Source organism: Amblyomma mixtum, chromosome 2, assembly GCF_055824585.1.
Source record: "Amblyomma mixtum isolate Tamu chromosome 2, ASM5582458v1, whole genome shotgun sequence".
Taxonomy (NCBI): Eukaryota; Metazoa; Arthropoda; class Arachnida; order Ixodida; family Ixodidae; genus Amblyomma; species Amblyomma mixtum.
Genome location: NC_143013.1, coordinates 103994305 through 104006593, shown reverse-complemented (window position 1 = coordinate 104006593; position 12289 = coordinate 103994305). Strand labels below are relative to the sequence as shown.

At 46.8% G+C, this 12289-nt stretch overlaps 1 protein-coding gene across 2 annotated transcripts in view; it reads right to left on the bottom strand.

Annotated features, from left to right (window-relative positions):
- The window catches only part of LOC149360361 (uncharacterized), a 121541-nt gene that overhangs the window by 22786 nt on the left and 86466 nt on the right, over window positions 1-12289 (bottom strand). For both annotated transcript variants that reach the window (XM_089572298.1, XM_089572299.1), the window contains exons 28-30: window positions 10548-10680; window positions 2995-3105; window positions 314-535 (exon numbers count right to left, since the gene is read on the bottom strand). In XM_089572298.1, the coding sequence (XP_089428424.1) occupies window positions 314-535; window positions 2995-3105; window positions 10548-10680 (466 nt within the window). The remainder of the gene's footprint in view (window positions 1-313; window positions 536-2994; window positions 3106-10547; window positions 10681-12289) is intronic.

The following is a 12289-nucleotide window of genomic DNA, read 5'->3' as shown; positions in this document are numbered from 1 at the left end:
TCTCGCATCGCAGTACGTCTCTGCGACGTTACATCGATGACTAAAGGCTTTAAAGCCAGGGAAGCTTTTCAGGTTGATAACCTTGAATACTAGGCAAAGCTCAATGCACCCGCATAAACTGAGAACAGTTACGTTGCAGAGCCTCAAGTTGTGCGGAAACCAGCATGCTCTGAAAATTCCGCCCATAGGATTTTGTCCCTAGTTCTAGACCAAGGAAACATGGTCCCTACATGCAGAGGTTTGTATTCAGTCCAATGACCAACGCATTTGAATAAAAAGGTAAGTGAACAAAAACTAATAAAATATTGCAAACCTTTCTCTCCATCGATGTTGCTTCTTGCAATGCCTAGAAGCTCTTGTAGCCCTTCACGGTCACGCAGATCAAACACATGTGCTTGGTACGGTGCCGAAACAACCTTCCGCAAATGCTTTGTCCTCGAGTGATTCGTGGCCTTAATAGCGAATATTTCGGCCCCGTGGCGGTACCGCATTTGGTCCGTCAGCCACGTAGCGCCATCAAGAATGTTGGCCTTGCCTGCACGATGGGGAAAACTCTGAAGTGTACATGGCGACCAAGTTTTTCTTTTCGGCATGATCAATACTACGTTCGCAGCGGCACCAGCTCCCAGCTCCGTTGCTGGTGTGAATTGGTTGATCCTACTTTTGATCGGATCAGGCGTCACGGAACTCACTCACTCACCCATTCAAAGGATGAATTACCGAGTGAATCGGTCGATCGGTAAATCACCGTACTGATGCTTGCGATTGACGTCGCAATTGTATTACGGCCAAATCACGTGGCAGCAATGGCTGAAGTAGTTGCCGTCGAGACGCATACAGATGCATTAAGGCCGCGACTGAGCTAGTCACGTCTTTCCGCGATTTGTTACGGTAAACGCAGCCGTACTGTGCGGCAGATGCGTTGTATATTGCTTTGGTCATATGCCCATTGTTTCAATTTCTGATATGGAAACGGATAAAAAGAAAGACTGTATGAATTTCCATTTTCAGTTCGCCTGTGCTAGGTTCACTTCCAATGTGAATGGCATATAACTCTTTCTTGGAGGCAAGCATTTTTTAAGGTAACAAATCGTGCACACTACGAAGCTAACCTTATTTTATTTTCTCTGAAGTCTTTATTTGGGGCGTTCCTAAGGCTAAGCTCACTTTTCAGGAGAAAAGAAATTGACCAAGAAAAAGAATGCTACTTATGCAGGTCAAAAACTTGTTTCAGTTGAGAGAAATACTTCAAATTATCCCGAGCCACAACAGCAAAGTTATGTCGTCTCGTGAAAGGCTGGCACTAAATGAGGACGTTTCAACGGACACTTTGTGGTTTCGAATAATGTTTTTTTTTTCTTTGGCAACTGTTACATTGCAGGACCGAAAAGCCACTAAGAAGGCTTATGAAAGCCATCATGTCAAGTGGAAGAAGTCTCAAGCTCATCCAGCGTGCGGGCCTTATAGGCGAACTATTGTCTTCCGAAGGCAACGACCAACTGTGGGCCACCCTGATGGCCCGCGTGACGATGGCGAAACAATATCTCGAAGTCCCCACGTGTGGAGACCTAGGTCCGGTCTCGTAAAAAACTGCCGGAAACTCAATAAAATTATAACTCACTCACTCCCTCACTCACTCGCGCACTCACTCACTCACTCACTCACTCACTCACTCACTCACTAAAAGAAAAATAATAAAGCATTAGGTACCAAGACACAAAATGCGTATAAATTAAAACACAGGTCTTACGGAATACGGCAGAAGCTCCTCTAAAGAATTGTATTGGTCAGAGAAACTCTCACGTCTTCCGTTTATTTTTTCTTGCGTCGTGAAAAGCTACAGAGGGCACGTCAGGTCCTTAGGTGTCGTGAATGCGAAAGCATGCACTGACCTAAAGGCCTGTGCCCCAAAACTCTTTACCCTAAAGCCTCTGACTTAAATGCTTTTGCACGTTGCCTTCAGGCATTTACCATTTGACATAAGGCGTTTACCATAAAGGTCTTTATCATTGAAAATGTCTTTAAAGACAATTATCATTATTTAGCTGCGTCAATTGCCATTCCAAAACTACCACTGTTGCTATCACTATAACTATCTCTAACTATTCCTGTCATACTACTGCCTCGTCCAGTGCATTTCCTTCATTCCTTATGGTCATCGATTGCAATCTTATAGTCTACTGCTGACGTCCAGCAATACCATGGTGACGTCATGAGCTCTTGGTAACACGTTTCTTGCTCAACACCGCTAGGTATTAGCGTTCCTGATGAGCCCTATAATACTTTACCATTAATAAATGCTCCTGGGGCCTGGTCAAACAAACTTACGTAGGCCGGGAACGCCAGGTTTGATAACTGTGGAGAACGTCCCACAAGCGACACGTGGGTGATCACGGGATCCAGATTAATTTAAACCATGTATGGTTCCTTACGTGCCCTGGCATCGCAGAGCACATGGGTGTTTATTTCACTTGCCTCGAAATACAGTCTCCCGGGCCAGGATCTAACCAGGGACTTGGAATCCGCAGCCAAGAGCCAAAGGCATTGAGCTATCGCGGTGCTTTAGGAAAGACCTGAGCTCTAGAATCTATTAAGGCTACAGATTACAAGGAAGGATCAAGTGAGGTTCACTTAGAAGTAGCCGAAATCCTTTGGGCGAGCGGGCCAAATGCGGCCTGAGGGCTGCAGGTGTTCGTGAACCCTGCTCCATAGCTACCATACTGAGGCTTTTTCCGTGAAAACGGAACAAAAAGTTTTTAGTATTTCTTCAAGACATACTTCGTTCATGTTTTGCGGGGTAAGGCTCAATTCCAGTTAGGAGTCGAGGAACGCCATCAGCAACGATTCAACGGCACGATTTCTCTGAACTTGCACCTGCCTCAGGAGGAAGATCAGAAAGAAATTTCCTGTTGCATCATATCGTTGTAGAAAACCTAATAAATCTGAAACATACTTTCTGTGACTGCCCTCAAACGAAATCAGGAATTCACTTACCGTCTATAAAAAGGAAGACAAGGAATCTTGGCTTCTTCCCAAGGCGCACTTCAGCCACGGAGATACTGCAATGCATCTTTAACAGAGCAGCGTTGACAAACGTCTTTCGCGCTGAAACAGCAATTTGAGCACGTTTTTAACTTCAGAGCGATACTGCTGCTTGTGCTGTGCACTGTACGGGACTGCAAAACGGATACTGCCCAGTTTTTAAGGCGAAAGCCTTTAATGCCTGATACTGTCGTGACCAAGGAATGCTAGCAAAATGTGACCGCGTTTCGGGGTCACTACTTAAAAAACAAGACTGTGTCGAAGCTGGGAATCGAACCAGGGCCTTTTGCATTTGAAGTGTAGACGCTACCACTCCGCCACGAAGGCTCAGGGTTGAAGCATGAATAAAGGCGCATCTAGCGAATGCATGAGTTTCATAAATAAAATGTAATATAAAAATAAAAATAAGAAAAAACGAAAACCTAAAAAAATAAGAGGAAACGAAAATATAAATAAATTATGAAAAAGTAAAAAAAAACAGTGCGCCAGGAAGCGCCTTCGCCTTGCAGCACTGTAGAGAGCCAAAGTGCCCCCTCATTTTTTTTGTTGCTCCCAGCATATTAGGTGCGCTGTTCCATCGATAGCGAGACGCACTCATCGGCTGGCCAGTCACCACGCACTTGCATGGCCGCTATATAGGTGCTTTTGATGGAAGAATTACGAACAGTACAGAGGTATGCGGATGACAAATTCTCAACAGCAAAGAATCCTGACAGGTAAGCTTAATATTACTTCTCCTTCAATCCATAAGTACTTTACAACGAGAAAGACAAATTATGACAGGGAACTCTCTTAAGAGCCTCTTTTCGCTAGGGCAAGCGCATTTGAGCACAGTTTCCTCGCTGAAATAAAATCCGATTAGAAGTCGCTTGCTGATTTTTTTTTTTCGCTCTCCTGATTTTAACAGGCTCAACAATATACTTGCTTCATTAGACATGCAATTACTTTTCTACGCTCGGAGGTTCAGTTTTCATAGATATTTTTCTTTGCTCTACGATATTTTCTATTTCACGCTGCTATATGTCGCATGCAGTGCGATGCATCATTTCACCTGATGTTGTGATTTGTGTTTTATGCATCTCCTGCTCGTGCCAACCGGGCCCGCAGTATTGTGAAAAAATATTAAAAGGTAAAAGAGGAATGCACGGACAAAGTTTAGACTGACAAAAAAAAACAACCTTCAGAGCTGTTTTTCGCTTCCGAACTACTTAAGTATTACCTATTTATGCTGCATTATCTCTTTCTACATTTAGTCAAGGACCACGTGTGCTAGAGGCCAGTCAAGACATCTCAACAGCAGTCCATGTAATGTGATTGTGATGATTAAAACGAAGAGAAACAAACATATATGCCAAGACGGCTCAGAAGTGGGTGTCCTGAGGAGGTCCTGCGCTCAACAAACGAAACGTAATGCTTAGAAGTGCAGAATATAAATTTCATTCAAAGCGGTTGCTAGGTTAAATGTCTGTGGGCCGTTCTTATGAGGCTTGTTAAGAAGACTATAAAGGTTTTGCAAACACCTTATACCACAATGGGCACAACCCGGAAAAAGGCGCAACAAGTTTTTTTCCCGTTCGGTCCTGCATTTATAGATTGAACGACAACTATAGGAAGCTGGCGGCATGAATCGGAGTGATGGCAGTGTTCTTTGCATGAGAGCTGACTAGTATATCTGCCTCAAGGTAAATGAAGAAAAGTGATACAAAACCAGCTGTGCAAAGTGCCACAGAAATCATAGTCTGCGCAATATCGGGATGTTGTCTTCTACGGTGCAGCATTGACATGTATCGAAAGGATACCAAGCAAACGAGACGACCTTCAAATGATTCTTCGAGTAAGTATGCATCATAAATGAGATAAGAGAACTCAGGTAACCCGCACTTGCAATTGCCGAAGGTGTGTCTGGAGTTTTCAACGACACTATAGAAATACCTGCACGAAGTGAAGGCGCTTGCAGTAGAAAATAACAGGAGCATGGGTGTCAGCTCTTCGCCCATAGCACTCATTGGCAAAGAGATGCCCCATCCCAAACACGTAGCCGAGTAGCACGCTTCGAAGGCTCTAAAGGAGCTCTACTGATAAAAAAGAAATATACTGGTAATTTTACCGATAAATATACTGAGTGCTTTCTAAATATACTCGTGCTAAATATAAATATACTGAATATAAATATATAAATATATATATATATATATATATATATATATATATATATATATATATATATATATATATATATATATATATATGTATACTTGTGCTTTCGACAAATAACACATAGGTGTCGATCACTCCAAAGAAAACCTTCAGCCGTTCGCTTAGCCTTGCGATGTGTGATTTCTGTGTTTCTGTGTGCACGTTCCTGCGTTCAGTATGTCCATTTGATGTCGATGCAGCCAGATTTCACCAGTAAAACCCGCAATTTCGTGGCAGTCTTAGCAAGGTTCCAGAGCAAGGAGCCTTGAACAACAGTTGAACAACCATCGCCATTTATTCGTCTTGGCTATAGGGATTAACGTGGGAGCGCTTTTCCTAACAGCGCTAAGCGTTATAGGCGACTTTCTTGACCAAAAGAGGTGTGACCGTCGCAGTCTAAACATGTCATGTCCGAAAAGCCTAGCTTGACATGCTGTCCAAAGTTTCCATTGTCATAATGAGAAGCAGAGTGGACCCTTAAAAGAACGTGACCTGGAAGGTAATGAGGTAATAAGGCAGCTACACACGAAAACATACCCACACGTCAGGCGACACCCCACATTGTACCAATCTCATGCTCGGCATGCGGGGAACACCCCACGCCGCATCACAATACATGGGCTTACAAAGCATGCAGGCCGCACCGAAAATCCCAAGCCCAAAACCTGAGCAGCGGGAAGGCGTGCTGCCCAGCTCAAGCCTAGACGTCCAACCACAGCTGCTTCAGCGGACGTTGCTAACAGCTAAGGCAATAAGAGCAGTTGGTTCGGGGAGCGCAAGGCTCTTAATCTAATGAAGTGGTTAGCACCGCCATCAACTTTGGTCTTTGTGAGCATTGCAGAAGCTCCTCTGATGGTAATGGTAGATTTTTATGGCGCAAGCGCGTCCAGAAGCTCCTCTCTTAGGTTCGTGGCTACCTGATTCATCAAATCATCAGCGCTCGTCCTGTTTGCTCTACATCCTCGTCTTTAGCGCTGTTTATTCTTTATGTCATAAAGTAATATTTCTGCAAAACCTGCCCTTTATTCTCTTCCCGTAAGCATAGAACCTATACATAACTTTCTATTGCCTTCTCTACTGTCTGTTTCTTTACATTCGCAATAAAATCACCCACAAGAGAAGGGCACTATGATTTACTTTATGCATTAACGATTCTAAATCATCATACCTGGTAGCTCTTGATAATTTCATCATCGGGACGGGATGTCGAAACATAAGGCTCCATTTCTCTGTATTTACGCATATTGCCACTCGCTAGACATCCCAAGGGGTTGTCCCAAAGGTCACGAGATAGGATTCTAACCTCCACAGCAGTCTTTCGATGGGGATAGACGAAAGTACCCCAGTCTGCTCAGTGACATCACTGGACAGCAGACAGCTCCTGCTGGTCACAAATTCCTGCTGTTTATAGAACCCTTGTATGGCCAGACGTCCCATTTACGGGGAGTGATGGTAGCGCTGCCACCACAGCAAAAGTATTCAAACTGTAGATGACACAGAAACACCGAGCGCTCCAGAGCATCTGCAATCACCATATAACCAACCACCCCAAACTCTGCCGCTCATGGAATTCGCTCTTGTAATTTAAACGCAGTGTCACGCCGCAGCTAGCGTGCGTCGTGGTAAAGTGTGAGGAGTGTCGCCGAAGGGGAGCAGGGGAATGCGCAGACAAAAGGAGAAGGACTTAAAACGGCGTAGCGTGCGAGGGTCGCGCTTCTCAGCCCAAGCGAGTGGGGAATGGTGGCTTCTAGGAAGTCGGTCCGAAACCCGAGACGACGACAGGACGGCTGGGGGGGGGGGGGACTGGCGTTGTTCTTGTTTTCGTTCTTGCTAGCTGGCCAGAGCGGCTAACAGTGGAGCGTGTGTTTTGAATGGTGTTTGTTTCCTTCTGTTGTAATAGCTTTTAGTTAGCCATGGCTGCTTACAGCGAGGTGTGTGTTTTATATTGTTTACTTGTCATTTGCCTTGTGACCTTTTACTTCTAAACGACGGCGGGAAAGTCGTCTATTGGCTAAAAAGTAAGTTTTGGCGGGAGGATTGTTTATTGGCGGAGGATGGAGTTTTGGCGCGAATGTGACGAGATGGGTGCGCGCGAAGGAGAGCGCCGAGGTTGGGTGTGTGGCAGCCGGACAGATCGGTCGTGTGTGGCCGGTGGTGGTCCAGGGGCCGAAAGCGTAGAGTTGGAGACGCGAGTTGAGCGGCGGCCGGACGGGTTGGCCGTGTGGTGGCCAGCGGTGGTCCGGAGTCGTGGAAGTTTTGAAGTTTTTATTTTTAGTTAAAGTGGAGAGGCCTAAATCACTCGGCATATGTAAATAAGTTGTATATACATTTGTAATAAATAATTTCTTGAAGAAAGCCTTCCAAGTGCCTCACCATCCGAAGACCAGCACACCTGTCTAAACTCACCAGTAGCGAAGCACGTCCCCAGGGTCACTCACGAGACCCGCCCTCTACGACTCCGCATCAACATCAAGGAGAACAACATCAACAACGACAGAGCAGAGAGGGAGAAAAGTCGTGACTGGCGCAGCCGACAGGATTCGCAAGGGACCGCTGCTTTGCGACGGGAACGAGGAAGAAAGAGGCAACTCAGGTTGAGAAGATGTCGATTTGGTGAGCTCACAAGGAACGTTTGCCCTTGGGTGGCGAAGAGAAGTCGAAAACCGGACGTCAAGAAAGAAGAAAGAAGGCACAAGAGACAGCAGACGGATCTTCGACGATCATCGCAGCTTCGACACCAGTGTAGGTGGGAAGAGGAATCGTGGACACCAACAGAGGAGAAAGCAGGACGGACTTAAATTGAAGGGGATTGAGAGTGCGGCGGCGTTTCGTAACGAGACTTGTGGCGTATCAGCGTGAAGTTCATTGTGAGAGAACTTTCGAACTTGGTTTGATTGACGATCTTTGAAGAGAAGGCAGCGAAAGAAAAAAGGTGAGCGAACAGCGCTGCTCTCAAACTTTGTGCTTTATGCTTACGGGGGGAAAGAGTAAACTACTGTCGCCAGAGATGGATAGTAGCACGACTGGGGGAATGAGCGTGCCAAGCACGGAAAGAGGCCAACCTGGAGCTATTATGCTAATGAGATTGGAAATTGAAAAGATGAGGTTAGAGAGGGCCAAAATTGAATACGAGATAGAGAAATTACGCAGACGAGGCACAGCTGATCTGTCAGAAGGGAAATCATTGGGGGCTGGCGTTCTGCGCATGAATACGGGCAGTGGTGAAGGATGTAGAAGAGAGGAGGTGGCTGGGGCGTTGCCACTTCACAGGGAAGAACACAGGGAGGTGAAGTATGCGTCATTTAAAGCACATACGACGGCACGCCAGTGTTACCGTTGTGGCCGACCAGGTCACCTGGCTAGAGAGTGTCGTGAAGCAGAAGTAACGAGCGGAAACAGAGATACAGGTGTTCGTAACGTTGCTACGGAGGGGCATTCTGCCGGCAGGGAAAGGGAGCAGGATAGGGGAAAGAACACCGCGTCGCCTTTCTGTTACCGCTGTAGCCGTTTAGGGCATATGGACGTGGAGTGCCAAGAGACAGAGGCAAGGAGAATTACCGCCACAGTGATAGAGGTGAACACTCATGACGCTGAGATTCTGAGGCAGGATCAGGAGCCAACAGCGAGCACTCAGCGGGCTGAGACACATCAGGTGGGCGATATTTCCCTCTGTTCGGGCGAATCGGTCATTTTGGCGCTACTGGATTCGGGCGCGGACGTCTCAGTCGTCAGGAGGTCACTGCTGCCGCAGGAAACGGCAGATACACAAGGCAAAGTGGCATTGAAGGGAGCCGTCGGGCACCAGAGTGAGGCTGAGCTCGCGTATGTGCCGCTGAGAGTCGATCGGGGGGGCTCACGCGTTGCCATATTGAGCACAGTGACAGAGGAGTTGGCGAGTGAGATTGACTGCTTGGTGACAGTGAATGACCATAATGAACTGGTCAAGCAGAAGCAACCCCTGAGCACGGAACATGAGAGCAGCGATGTTCGAGGCTCGCCTTGGTGGACTGTTGTTGTGGTTGCTTTCCTTTTTATTTGCATGCATGCTTTTTGTATCATTAACCTTCGCTTGAAACATGTAATCTTGTGGCGTATGGTGGGGTGTGTAGAAGTGTACCTTGCTTTCATGTACTTGGATGCCTGTATTCTTTTTTGGAGTGTATCTCAGGGTGTGTCTCGACGGGAAGATTTAGTGCTTTCTCGCACTAGAGAGAGAGGCGGCGGCTTGAGGCAGCCTAAAGGAGAAGCATGCTTTGTTCGGAACTGGCGAAAAAAAAAAAGGGTCGGGGAAAGAATTGAGAACAAGGGGGGAGGTGTCACGCCGCAGCTAGCGTGCGTCGTGGTAAAGTGTGAGGAGTGTCGCCGAAGGGGAGCAGGGGAATGCGCAGACAAAAGGAGAAGGACTTAAAACGGCGTAGCGTGCGAGGGTCGCGCTTCTCAGCCCAAGCGAGTGGGGAATGGTGGCTTCTAGGAAGTCGGTCCGAAACCCGAGACGACGACAGGACGGCTGGGGGGGGGGGGGGGGGGGGGACTGGCGTTGTTCTTGTTTTCGTTCTTGCTAGCTGGCCAGAGCGGCTAACAGTGGAGCGTGTGTTTTGAATGGTGTTTGTTTCCTTCTGTTGTAATAGCTTTTAGTTAGCCATGGCTGCTTACAGCGAGGTGTGTGTTTTATATTGTTTACTTGTCTTTTGCCTTGTGACCTTTTACTTCTAAACGACGGCGGGAAAGTCGTCTATTGGCTAAAAAGTAAGTTTTGGCGGGAGGATTGTTTATTGGCGGAGGATGGAGTTTTGGCGCGAATGTGACGAGATGGGTGCGCGCGAAGGAGAGCGCCGAGGTTGGGTGTGTGGCAGCCGGACAGATCGGTCGTGTGTGGCCGGTGGTGGTCCAGGGGCCGAAAGCGTAGAGTTGGAGACGCGAGTTGAGCGGCGGCCGGACGGGTTGGCCGTGTGGTGGCCAGCGGTGGTCCGGAGTCGTGGAAGTTTTGAAGTTTTTATTTTTAGTTAAAGTGGAGAGGCCTAAATCACTCGGCATATGTAAATAAGTTGTATATACATTTGTAATAAATAATTTCTTGAAGAAAGCCTTCCAAGTGCCTCACCATCCGAAGACCAGCACACCTGTCTAAACTCACCAGTAGCGAAGCACGTCCCCAGGGTCACTCACGAGACCCGCCCTCTACGACTCCGCATCAACATCAAGGAGAACAACATCAACAACGACAGAGCAGAGAGGGAGAAAAGTCGTGACTCGCAGCTTCATATTTTATGCAGCCACACTGAAAGTTGGTATATATCAAGCAAACTCACGCCTGTACTGAATTCCAGCAAGTTTGTCCAAGACCTCAGCAGTACTCGTTGATACCATGGGATCCACGACGAGCTTGGCGTTCCTATTGAAGACGATGGCTCCGACGCGGTTTCCATCCGTAGTCACGTTCACCTGATAGCGCGACAGAAATATCCGCTTTAGGGCTTTCTAACAGTGAAATAGCCGTGAAAGCTTCAGAGAACGTCAAAGATTTGTTACAGCCATTGCTCTAAAACGACTTTAAAGGGATATTAAAGCGTAATTCCAAGTCAAGCTAAACTGAGAGGTTAGCATCACTCGATAGTAAACATGTCATTTTTGCCAAAGACAACACTTTTCAAAGCCAGAGCTTCTATTTACCTCAAAGGTCCTAGTTTTAAAAGTTATTGGCGGGCTTCCTTGATACAGCTGGTATTTCCTGCTATAAAATTAATGCCGCATTTCAGTGTCACTCGCTACCAGGTTTGAAAAAAGCACCCAGCCAGCGATACTAATCTTAGCTACCTATCTCGTTCAGTTGTGCAGCCTCTCGGCCATTCTTTTTTATTTTTTTCGTACGTACGGGTGATGAAAAGTTGAAAAAGTTTGAATTGCAAAGGAAATGGCGCAGTAATTGTCTCACATCTCGGCGGACACCTGAAGCGCGCCGTAAGAAAAGGGAGGGAGGTGGGAGTGATAGAAGTCCGAAAGAGTTGCGGCAGTGGATTGCTCAGAATTAATTTCGACCACCTGGGGATCTTTAACGTGCACTGACATTGCACAGCACACGGGCGCTTTTGCGGTGCGATATCAGTGAAATTTAAACATCCCCATATCAAAGCGCTATTTTTTAATGTTCAAAGCCATTTGCCAAGTGGCGGCAGCCGAGAAACTAGAAGCGCTTGTCCTGAATTCCTGGTAATGGTAAGCGCACGTTTATGAAATAGAAAATGCAAGACATCAAACAAGTACCTCCATCGTCGCCTGTTTTCTTAACTAAACGATGAAGACGTGAATCCCTCCTTTTCCTACGCTAGCTGTCAAAACGATTCTACGCCGCCTCCGTGCTGAGCGGCGGCTGTTAGTGCCGAATATCCGCGATCTCTTGACCACCCGAGAAAGTAACCCGTTTCTCGTGTTGTATTCGTAGGCATCGGGTGCCGCGCGGACTTCAAAAAAGAAAAAGAAACTCTGCAAAAAGCGCTCAAATGTGCCTCATATGAAAACATCCTGCAGTTAATGACGCAGCGTCCTACGCGCGAGTGCAATAGTAACCGCCGCAGTTACATGTAGCCCCCAGCAGCGATGTGCTCCTCAGACGCGTTGCAGGAGGGACATCCATGCTTCCCAGGCGCGGTATCGGGATCAGCACACTCTGCGTATACGTGAGGCCGCAGGCAAAAGCTTGCAGCTTGTCTAACACAGAACAAAGGCTCAAGGGATGCTGACCACACAGGTGGCACACAAGATGCTGAAGCAGTGGGCAATACATGTGTAGCACCACAAAGCACTTCGGTTGTCCTCACTAGACAAAAAAAAAACAGTATCGTAAAGTCACGTTTGGCAGCAATATCGTAAGTAAATGCAACAACTGCAAATGCACAATATTGACTAGCTAGCGACGATAGCTCGCATTGTAAGTTGTGTAATCGTTATTTTTTATAAGGTAATCTCTGATTCTAGGCTTCATGCCCACCGCTACAAGGCATTTTTAAGCCCACAATTGCATCGACGTCATCTTTCACTTCACAAGTTTGAAAAT